This window comes from Colossoma macropomum, unplaced genomic scaffold (assembly GCF_904425465.1).
Source record: "Colossoma macropomum unplaced genomic scaffold, Colossoma_macropomum, whole genome shotgun sequence".
NCBI lineage: Eukaryota > Metazoa > Chordata > Actinopteri > Characiformes > Serrasalmidae > Colossoma > Colossoma macropomum.
Genome location: NW_023494795.1, coordinates 33,651,376 through 33,662,665, shown reverse-complemented (window position 1 = coordinate 33,662,665; position 11,290 = coordinate 33,651,376). Strand labels below are relative to the sequence as shown.

The following is an 11,290-nucleotide window of genomic DNA, read 5'->3' as shown; positions in this document are numbered from 1 at the left end:
AGGTTAAAATAGTTTCTAATCACTTGCCCAGAATTTCCCTTTAATTTTTAGAAAGTAGAAGGATGTATTTCACTGAAATAGCAAAGAAAATTTACCTGTATGTTTCCTTTTTTCTACAGCAAACGGGTTTTGGGCAGCAGATGCTAGCATTACTGCTCACCTCTGACTGGATGGCGAGCTGGCTGTTCTTGGTCACTAACTTCACTAACTTCATAAACATGTTTAAACTTTGGGAAAAACTTTTGGTTTTTTGGGGGGGTTCTGGAGCCTATCCCAGCTGTCATTGGGTGTAAAGCAGGATACACCCTGGACACGTGGTATGCTTATAAATAATAGATATAACTTGAAAAAAATGAAATAAGTGAAAATTGATTTGCTCTTTCTTGTTTGAGATGTGCAGCATACTTGTGCTTCTTTTTCTGTGCAATAAAATGTGTTGATCCAGAAGTACATGTTTGCAAGTCTATTCACAATAGAACACAGAACACATATCAGATGTTGAAAGTGAGACATTTTTGCATTTCATGAAAAACATTAACTCATTTAGAACTTGATGGCAGCAACGAATCTCAAAAAAGTTGAGACAGGGCCGTGTCTATCATTGTGTAGCCTCCCCTCTTCTTTTAACATCAGTCTGTAAACGTCTGGGAAGTGAGGAGACCAATTGCTGGAGTTTTGGGAGAGGAATGTTGTCCCATTCTTGTCTGATGTAGGATTCTAGCTGCTCAACAGTCCTGGGTCTTCTTTGCCGGATTTTTCATTTCATGATGTGCCAAAGGTTTTCTGTCGGTGAAAGGTCTGGACTGCAGGCAGGCCAGTTCGGCACCCGGACTCATGCTGTTGTGATGAATGCACTATGTGGTTTAGCATTGTCTTGTTGAAATACGCAAGACCTTCCCAGAAAGAGATGCTGTCTGGATTTCGTTCAGCATTTATGGTGCCTTCACAAATGTGCAAGAAACCCATACCATGTGCACTAATGCACCCCTATACCATCATGGGTGCCGGCTTTTGAATTGTGTGCTAATAACAAGAGGTCTTTAGCCTGGAGGACAGTGTCCATAATTTCCAAAAAGAATTTCAAATTTTGATTCATTAGAACACAGGACACTTTTCCACTTCCCCTTAGTCCATTTTAAATGAGCTTTGGCCCAGAGAAGACAGCGGCGTTTCTGAATCGTACATGACATATGGCATCTTCTTTGCATGATACAGCTTTAACTTGCATTTGTGGATTGTACAGCGAACTGTTTTCACAGACAATGATTTCTGGAAGCGTTCCTGAGCCCATGCAGTGATTTCCACTACAGAATCTTGTCTGTTTTTAATGCAGTGCCACCTGAGTGCCCAAAGATCACAGCCAGCCAATATTAGTTTTAGGCTTTGTTCTTTGCATACAGAGATTTCTCCAGATTCTCTTAATCTTTTAATGATACTGTGTGCCGTAGATGATGAAAAGCAAAAGTTATTTTCTATTTTACGTTGAGAAACAATATTCTTGAATTCTTGCATTATTTTATTGTGCAGTCTTTCACAAAGTGGTGAACCCCTCCCCATCTTTACTTCTGAAAGACTCTCTCTCTGGGAGGCTCTTTTAATACCCAATCATGTTACTGACCTGTTGCCGAATAACCACCAGGTGTGTTTTTTAGCATTACACAACTTTTCCAGCTTTTTGTTGCCCCTGTCCCAACTTTTTTGAGATGCGTTGCTGCCATCAAGTTCTAAATGAGTTAATGTTTTTCATGAAATGGTAAAATGTCTGATATGTGATCTACGTTGTACTGTGAATAAAATATGGTCCTACAAAATTTGTAAATCATTACATTCTATTTTTATTTACATTTTACACCGTTTCCCAACTTTTGTGGAATTGGGGTTGTAAATTTATAACAGAATGAGTGAAAATGAGTGAAAATGAGTGAAAATTAGTAGAAATCTTTTTGATTATTTGTATTTGCAACAAATTTTGGACATTTTAATACTCAATATTTCGCTTGTGGATTTTTTCATTTTATTTTTACTCATTTTAACTCCATATATCTCTCTTCCTCCACATCCCCTGCTATATGATTTGCATCTGATCTGGCTTAGAAGTATACTGCAGAAGGGACACCAGCACCTTGAACCAGAAGTTTGAATTACTGATTAAAACCACATTTGTGTACTGGCTCAGTTCAACAAACTACTGAAACTTGTCTAATTGTCAAACAAATCCAAGTAGGTAAAAAAGCGTTTACCGTCAGTTAAAATGTAGCTTAAGACAGCAAACTACAGCCCATTTATCCACTGTAAGACTCAAGTGTCATGCAAGAAGATTTTCAATTTGGGAGTGAGTGCAAGGCATCAGTGTTAATACAAACGCAAATGTCATATATCAACATGTGAAACCACTACGACAGTCCTGCTGCGACAAATAAAATTGAATTTGTTTGGATTTGTCTGAAACATACAGTTTACATTTACCATGTTTAAAAGGTTGGGTTGTTCGAAATTGGCAGAAAGCCTAACAAGACAGAAATAATTGTGAAAACGGCATCACAGTTAGACATTTATGAAACTAAAACTATGCAGCTAATAACACAAATTATTGGATGTGTCAATCAGGCTCTAACTGTAAAGGAGACCAGTTTGCATTATCATGCAACCTGCCAAATAAACACTGCTAATTTATCAAAAGGGTAATCTTAATCACTGATTTTCTTAAGTGATTAATCAAGTACACAATTTTTTAAAATGTCTGCTTAATTCAATCATTGAGATGTAAAGTCATTCAGAGAAGACTGATGTGAAATTGTGCACTGTAGAGACACCACACAGATGTTTGTGATGCAATGGTGATGATGGGAACCAAGTATTGTGATGTACAATTAAAAATTACAATTACAATTTTTTTAATCTGAATCATCTAATGAACCTACATATTTCTGAGTTTTTTTGTAATGTAATTTTGATCGTTAACATAGTAGTATATCCAAAAGCTTCACTTTCTGTGAAGAGGCTTTCAGAGGCTTTAAACACTTTGGCTGCCTGGTTTCTTTCACCTCATCTCTGAACAATACTGACTCAATGAGTTTCTCTAGAACACCACATTTCACATCAAACCATTAGGAGTGACTTTGTTTACATCTTAAAGTTTGTGTTATGCAGGATTTTTGAAAAAACAGCAGAATTACACATTAGAATACATGTACAGTATCTTCATATTTATATTTGGGATATTTTAATAGTGCTAGACAACAACTATCACTAGTAAAAACCCTACCAAATACATGATCACCGAATTCTCCCTATGAACAGAGGCTGGCATTCCCACAGTAGCAAACCATTTGTAAATATGCATGTAGTGTTAATCTCAAAGGTTTATGCCATTACAAGCTCTTCATTGATATCCACCCCCATTGCACACAGCACACTCCGCACACGTTTATTAAAATGTGGCTGAATAAACCACAACTGGTGCAATTCCATGATAATGCCACACACAAAGACAAAACAGTGGCAAGAATGAAATTTCTCATTACCATTTCTGAAAAAATTACCATCTTTAAATGAGTACACACAGCATACATCTGATATTGATATTTGTCCACAGCTAATATTTGATTGTTTAGGACCCACATCATAGATGCTAACCTCTTATCAACAAAAGACATATTTTGACCTTCAAGTACATTAGACAGTTTTAAACTTAAGTGAAATGTCCACTGTAATGTAGAGTCATTAAAAGGGAGCAGAGGCCCAAAAGTGGGAGAATTGACAACATGACAGCTCCTCAGGGGCAAAGCAAATAAAACTCTTTTGTTCTTTCCAAATTCTCAAGACTATTAATCATAAAAAATCTAGGTTCTATTTTAGCAAAGATATCTTGACTTCAGCATCAGTTTAATTTCAGCCAAGACTTTCCTTGATCACTGGGGTATCACAACATGATGCCCTGATAGTACGGGTGCAATGACTGACTGATCCATGGTAAAATAATAAATGCTATTACTAGAGCAGATTTATTCACAAGTTTTCTATTCTTTGTGTAGAATTTAAGTTGACTAAATACATCAGTACATACAAAATTTAATCAAGAGCTCAATTGCATATTTTTGGAGCACAAAGTTGAAAATTACAGTTCTTTCAGATTTATTAAAGTAATGCAAGCATTGTCTGGTTCACTTAAATTATGGGCCCTTACAAAACAGCAGTACTTTAAACATTGTTTTAATGAATAAGACAAGTGGTGTAATCTCTGTCACATACATTTTTGGAATCCACTTCTGTGGAAAAAAAAATACATATAAAACATGAGCACACTCTAGTGGCCATATTCTGGCCAAATCAATTGTATACAATGCAGAATATCAAAAAATACCAGCTACTAGGTTTCTGAGCTTCCCATTGGGAAATACTCATCAATATTTTATAACTCCTGTTAAATGTCGCAAACGTAACTAACACTTAATCATGAGCTGAAACAAACATCCTTTTTCTTCTTTTCCTTTTCTTTTCGCTGTCTTCCTGGTGGAAAATCCCCAAAACTTGAGAAGTGAATTTATTGTAGCCTCTTTCTAAGATGGAAAGGGTTCCACAGTTAGTCAAAAAGATGATTTAAACATAAATAAAACAAACAAGACATACATGCAGGTACATGCAAGTGCAAAACATTTAAATAAAAATTAAAAAGTAGATTTTATATACATTTTTAGCTAGATCAGAGATTCTCAAACTAGTCTTTAAGATTCCCTCAACATTCCACATTTTTTAAGTGTCCCAGCTCTCAAAACACATGAAGTAGGTCATTAAAAACCTGGTAAAGGTGTGTTGGGTACTACACAAAAACTTGGACCAGCTGAGGGGCCCTGAGGCCTAGTTTGAGAACCACTGATCTACAGTAATATTTCCACTTTAATTTTCATGTCTATGTTTAAAGTGAAAGGACATAACTTCAAAACAATACCAATGCTTCACTTAAACTGCAGCACCGGTAAAAACGAAACTACACATGACTAGTGAAACTACCTAACAGTAACTGACATGCGCACCTGCCAGAATTTTAGGTGATTTATTTAAGAAAAGGTTGCAATTGACCAAGTAATGCAAAAGCAGTGATCATACTTACTGTGTTCACCAAAAATTTTGGACACTTTGGCTTTGACAAACAAAAGTTTTGCATTCTCTTCAGAATCCTTCTTGCCATGGCAGTTCCTATAATGCATAGTCAGCCAAAGATCTCTCCTTTTTTCCCATTCTTTGTCTATAAGATGCTTGAGACCGCTAAAAAAAATAAGTGAAAAAATGTGTAACAAACAATTTAAAAAAATACATGACAAAATTTGGTGCATCAGTCATGTGATGCAATGTTTGTGTTAAAATACATATTTCTGTTGAAAAATATTTTCCTTTGAATTTCAGCAACCACGCAATTGACACATTAGTCTTTAATTCACCTGTCTTTAAAATGTGAAATAACTAGCACTCTCAAAAATGATCATCGAAAAAACAATGTTTATTAACATCTGAAATGTTCAAAAATGTTCAAATAAGTTTCCAATGTTCTATTTCCCAAATAACACAGAGCCCACATAAGCTACAGCTATTTTTTATGTCATGTTAAATAAAAAAATAAAAAAAAAAAACAAGATCTATAATCACATCACCCAATATATTACATTGCTTATCCTTACTTTTTTTTGAGGACCGTCATAACCTTCAGTAAACAGTTCCATGCATTCAGATCATACTTCCAGCTGGGATAGTCAAGGAGATTCATAGCAATAGTAAGACAGTCCTGCATATCTTCCTCCACTTCTGTTAGAAGAATAATAGGATCAGAATAGTGCCATTTTACTCAACCAACCTGTCATCAATACTCCTCTAGCTTCTGCAGGATGAACCTAGAACACCTATTTTAATTCCAAACAGTAAGTTGTTAATGAGGTAATTTTAAATTATGTCAAAGAACAAGCCAGATATTTTACATTTACCTGACTTCAGTAGCAGAGAGCAGTATTCCAGCATCAGCTCATGACTGGGGACTAAACAGTGCAGCACCTAAAAGAATTATTTAAGTGAAATATTGCATTGAACTACATGAATCTTCAAAGGCATTTATAGGCTACTCTAAAAATAAAAACTAACAGAAAAGAAACAGTTAAGCATAATATGCTGTACCTTCAGAGTACTGATAAGTTTGGCTGGTGGTGCTTTATGCCTCTTAAGAAACTGGTACAGGTAGACATGAGCATTGGGATTTGATGGGTAATCCTTGTTGTATGCATAGTTCTGCAGTACTTTTAGGGCTCCTTCCTGGTCATTGTAGAATTCTAGCATCTGTCAGTGACATCAAAAAGTTAGCAGATTTAACTTCAGTCATATTAACATAAGCTTCAGGTCAGATCAAATGCATCAGAACTTAAACTCACATCAACATAACTCAATACAAAAGGGTCCCAAACTCCAGGCTGTGTGATAATTTCCTGCAGGGTCACTGAAGCTTGTCGGAAGTAGCTGTGCATCTCTCGGCTTGTGTTAGCATCTGGAACAACAGATATAGGACTACTTACAACATTTATTTCCAAGAAGTGCATCTCACAATCTAGCTGAGAGGTGTGGCATGCTCACACAAAAACAGAATAAGAAAGAACTAGAAGTATCATGATATTAAATTTTTTGCTAAATAGTCACAATGTCAAGAAATTTGGGGGACTGCATAAGAAGCTATAAAGTTTTGTGTTCTTTGATCAAGACTCTTACAGTAATTCTAGTTAAAAAGTCAGAAAAATCAAACGATAAAGCTGAAATTCTCTTAAAATAAGACAGTGAAAGTGCAATATTGTCAAATAAATTTAACACTGAGATTTATCAACTGTTTGTCAAGTTGCCCTAAAACTGCCCTCGTCTAGCTCAACCTGGCATCACAACCTAAATTATTTTGTTTGGCTGCAGTCACATTTGTTTGCACGTCTATGTTGGTTGCCATGGTAATGACGTGTACATGCATTTGCTGACCAGGTAGGGGAAAAAAAAAAAAACTTGGCTAACCTAATGACGATAAGTAGCTAAAGGAACAATCACGCTATACTGAACAACAACTTCCACTTTTTATATATTTTTTAAGTACAGCAATGAACAGAACATAGCAACAGTGTAGGCTGAACTGGTCATCAGACTGCTAACAAGCTATATACTGTACCAGTAATTTAAGAGACAGGCTTTCTACGTTCAGATCTTTTAAGGAAGCAGTCTCTGTAAATTGTGAACATACAAAGCTTAGAGCTTTGTACAAAGCTTCAGTTAGTCCAGAACGCTGCAGCCAGAGTTCTCACCAAAACCAGGAAATTCGACCACATTAGCCCAATTTTGTGTACCTTACATTGGTTGCCAGTTAAATTCCGCATTGAGTACAAAATTCTTCTACTGACATATAAAGCTCTGAATGGCCTTGCTCCTCAGTACCTCAGTGACCTTATTTCCTATTATCAACCGACATGCCCACTTAGATCACAAGGTGCTGCTCATTATTAGTACCCAGAATAAATAAAGTTACGTCAGGGGGAAGAGCCTTTTCATACAAAGCCCCCCAGCTTTGGAACAGCCTACCAGTCTGTGTTCGAGACTCAGACACAGCCTCTATCTTTAAGTCTAGGCTAAAAACTTACCTGTTTAGTCGAGCCTTTGGTTAATTTGTTTTTCTAACTAACTATGTCCCTTTCTCAAAAAAGAAAACATGGAAAAAATCCGATCTCACTGGTCAAACTAAAGCACACATCCAGGAATCTCATTGGAAACAGTGTCCATGAGCTGTCCTGCTCATATCAGTACGCTGAAAAATCGCTTTGCGCTGTGTTTTTGAACAAGGCCTAACTGATCAGTGGGAATACATCTGACCAATTTGAATGCTGCGTCAAAAGTGAGCAGAGAGGTTTAAGGATATGAGTTGCATCTTACCTGAGCTGGTCCCAGATGACTTCTTTGTGCACCAGATGAAGTAATCTAGAAAACCGCAGTATGCGTGGATGAGCTTCAACTCCATAGACTGACTCGCAGACTGCTTGCCATACCTCCAACTCGCTGCTACTGACAGCTGACGTTTGGCATCATTAAAGTTGCCATTCAACAGAAGATGAAAAGAGTGCTCCAAACATATCTAGTAACACAGAACTATACATATTTTTTTTTTGCATGACAAAGTGAGCAGAGGCATATAACACAGAAATAGAAAACTGATTCTAATTGAGTTTAATCAAGTTCAGTGACTTAAATCTACACACAAATTTGATTGTTTCCATGCACAGGGAGTATCATTTTTAGTATTTGTACTTTGCTAGATTATTTTAAGTTTTGGAGACATGCAAAAATATAAATATCATACCTTTGCGTAATTTTTCACTCCAGAGTTTTTCATCCGCTCATACAAAGCATTGAAATCTTCCAGTCGGGAATTTGGATGATGCTGAAGGACCTCAGTGCCTAGTCTCCAAATAATCTGGGTAGAAATGGTTGAAATCATTAAAGTACACTCAGTGACTAAGCACAAACTAAACTACATTATTAAATGTATAGTTCCGGTCCTAAATTCTGATGGCTGAGCTGCGTTTGAAGTCGTTGTAAAACACGTGATATATGCATAAAGACCACCTCACAGCAACTGAACTCTGTATTACTGCGTCCCATCACAAAAAAAAATCCTAGTGCGGTTAAAGGAATAATCTTTGAGGGTAATGCTGTTCATGTGGACAACCGAGTATATGAAGTAAGGACCCTTTTTTTTTTTATTAATCAATCAGCCTTTATTTTCACTCGAAAATACATTGACAGTATCCTCATTTTCAATGTAGCCAAGCATTTACAACATTAAAGGGACTAAAAAAAGAAATTAAAATGGTCTTTAATTAGGTTAAACTAAAATGAACAAAACTACATAAACAAATGAACAGAAAAAACAAGATAAATGGCAAAAGAAATAAGAGAACAATTAAGATTTGATTATGAAAGAGAAATATGGAATAGAACAAAGATAATAAACCAGTTAATAAGATTTTAATGTAAATGAATAAATAGGCAAAATAAGAATTAACAGTCAAGCGCAAAGATTATAAAAGGTAACAAAAACAAATAAATAATAGCAATAAAACAGAGATAAAATAAAATGAAACAAAATACAATAAGATTATTGAGGAAAAGTTAATAAAAATAATATAATAAAATTAAAAAAAGGAGAAAGGAAACGTTAAACTCAACTAAAAGAGTTACAGGCTGTCTGAAGGTGGTTAGAGACTAAAATGATTGAACAACACCAGCAAGCTGAGTTTAAGAGACTTTTGTAGAAAATTCCAGTTCACTGGTGTACTGTAGTTAAAAGGAAAATTTCCCAGTTCAGTGAAAACTCTAGGTACCTGACAGGTGATCCAATCACTAAAGCAGGTCTGATAATTAACATTATTTATAGAGATAGATTAGATTAGATTTAGATTAGATTTAAGCTAGTATATGTCCGGAGAGTGATTTCTAACTATAAAAATAAGCTTCCCATTGTGCTGCTAGTGAGGACCAATCAATTTTATCACACAGTCTGCAGTGATGAATGTTCTAAAGGTCACCAGTAATGAATCACAAGGTGAAGTGATTGAGTCTAGTGGTTTGAGGGTACTGACGGATGCATGTCCATAAGCTACATCACCGTTGTTCAGTACTGACAGTAAGGTTGCCACCACCATGTATACACAGGCGGACAACATTTATTTCGATATAGGAATCCAAGCCTCTGTCTAGTTTAGTACATGAGCTTTAGATGTAAGCTTCTCATCAAGCCAAATGCCAAGGTGTTTATACTCTGTGACTCGCTAAATGCTGGATCCTGTCATGGTTGTAATATTCACAATATTAAAATCAATATTTGAAGGTCTGGAGAACAGCATAAACTTAGTTTTCTTGCCATCTAAAACTAATGTGTGCTTGTACAGAGCATTCTGTAAGGTGTTAAGAGTTTTTTTTTATTGCTGCATGAGCAGATTCAGCAGAACAGGATAAATTAGTGTCATCTGCATAAGGCAGAGGCAGCAACATCATTAATATATATTAAATAAAACTGGATCCAGGATTGAGCCGTGTGAGACCACTTTGGTTATGGGAGTTAAATCTGATTTATGGTTACCCAGTGCCAAACGCTGTTTTCTGCCTGAGTGGTAATTCTGGGCTCACTGCATTGCATTATTGTTAAAGCCAATCCTTTGAAGGTATTCCGAAAGATGACTGTGGTCGACGACATTAAAAAACTTTTAAATCAATAAAAATAGCAGCACAGTGCTTCTTCCTGTCTAAGGCCACGTAGAGATCATTTAAAACCAGTGTGGTCACTAAGACAGGCCTGTGTTTTTCTCTGAAGCCAGATTGAAGTTTGAACAGGTCAGAATTTTTATAAAGAAATAATCTGAGTTGGCTATTCACTAAAGATCAAAAATTTTAGCTAAATATGACAGTTTTGAGATTGATCTATAGTTATTTAGATCTGCCACCTCTCCTCCTTTACGCAGCGTACAACATGAGCTGTTTTTCAGATACTGGGAATTCTACAAGACAAAATAGAAAGCAGAAAAATGTATATGTTCAAAAAATGACTGGGGTTGCAAGACACAAGAAATACGTCCTCCCCCATAGGTTTTTGTGGGTTGATAGCAGTGAGAGCATTAGCCACTATATATGTAGAGAGAGTCTGGAGTGTAAAGCGACCGTGGCTCTGAAGAGCAGTAGAAGTGCAGTCAGACTGATTCAAAGGCAGGTTTATGTCAGTATAAGTACTCACTATAATTCACTGTTTAAAGTCTAAAGAATGTCACTTGTATGGCTTACATGCTTCAAATGTCTGTGTTTCAGTCAGAAGTAGCGTCAAACCCAGGCTGAATCAAAAATGGCTCTGTACTTGCTAAATAGTGTGTTAGCTATGGAAGTTTAGAAATTGTACCCTCTACAGCCAAGCAGTGCATTATTTGTCGAGTGTGGATGTAGAAGTTCTAAATGACTATTTATTAGCTATACTATGCACTGTTGGGGTGCAGGATCCAGTATTTAAATTCCTACATACTGCACAATGTAGGAAGCAGGACGCCATTTGAGATTCAGGGTGAGTTGAGGGGCACAGTTGGACTGGTGCTATATAAGACTGTCAGTGGTAATTTGGTGACCAAAAAGTACTTAAAGTGAAGTTTTTTTGCATTAAACAATGCCATGTCATCGTATGTTCATTGTTATATGAAAAAAAGTTAAAAAGTTCATGAAATCATGTGATGGGAAAGTGAACATT

The 11,290-nt window shown here is 36.2% G+C and overlaps 1 protein-coding gene across 4 annotated transcripts in view; it reads right to left on the bottom strand.

The window, feature by feature from the left end:
- Positions 1 to 3,200: 3,200 nt before the first annotated feature.
- taf1a (TATA box binding protein (TBP)-associated factor, RNA polymerase I, A) overlaps positions 3,201 to 11,290 on the bottom strand; it is a 16,395-nt gene continuing 8,305 nt past the window's right edge. For 3 of the 4 annotated variants that reach the window (XM_036582249.1, XM_036582250.1, XM_036582252.1), the window contains 8 exons: positions 8,363 to 8,476; positions 7,939 to 8,137; positions 6,414 to 6,526; positions 6,163 to 6,321; positions 5,976 to 6,042; positions 5,676 to 5,799; positions 5,111 to 5,265; positions 3,201 to 4,555 (listed from right to left, as the gene is read on the bottom strand). In XM_036582249.1, coding sequence (XP_036438142.1) covers positions 4,443 to 4,555; positions 5,111 to 5,265; positions 5,676 to 5,799; positions 5,976 to 6,042; positions 6,163 to 6,321; positions 6,414 to 6,526; positions 7,939 to 8,137; positions 8,363 to 8,476 — 1,044 coding nt within the window. In that variant the 3' untranslated portion in view covers positions 3,201 to 4,442. Of the gene's footprint in view, positions 4,560 to 5,110; positions 5,266 to 5,675; positions 5,800 to 5,975; positions 6,043 to 6,162; positions 6,322 to 6,413; positions 6,527 to 7,938; positions 8,138 to 8,362; positions 8,477 to 11,290 lie in introns of all 4 variants that reach the window. The other variant, XM_036582251.1, reaches the window with a different exon arrangement.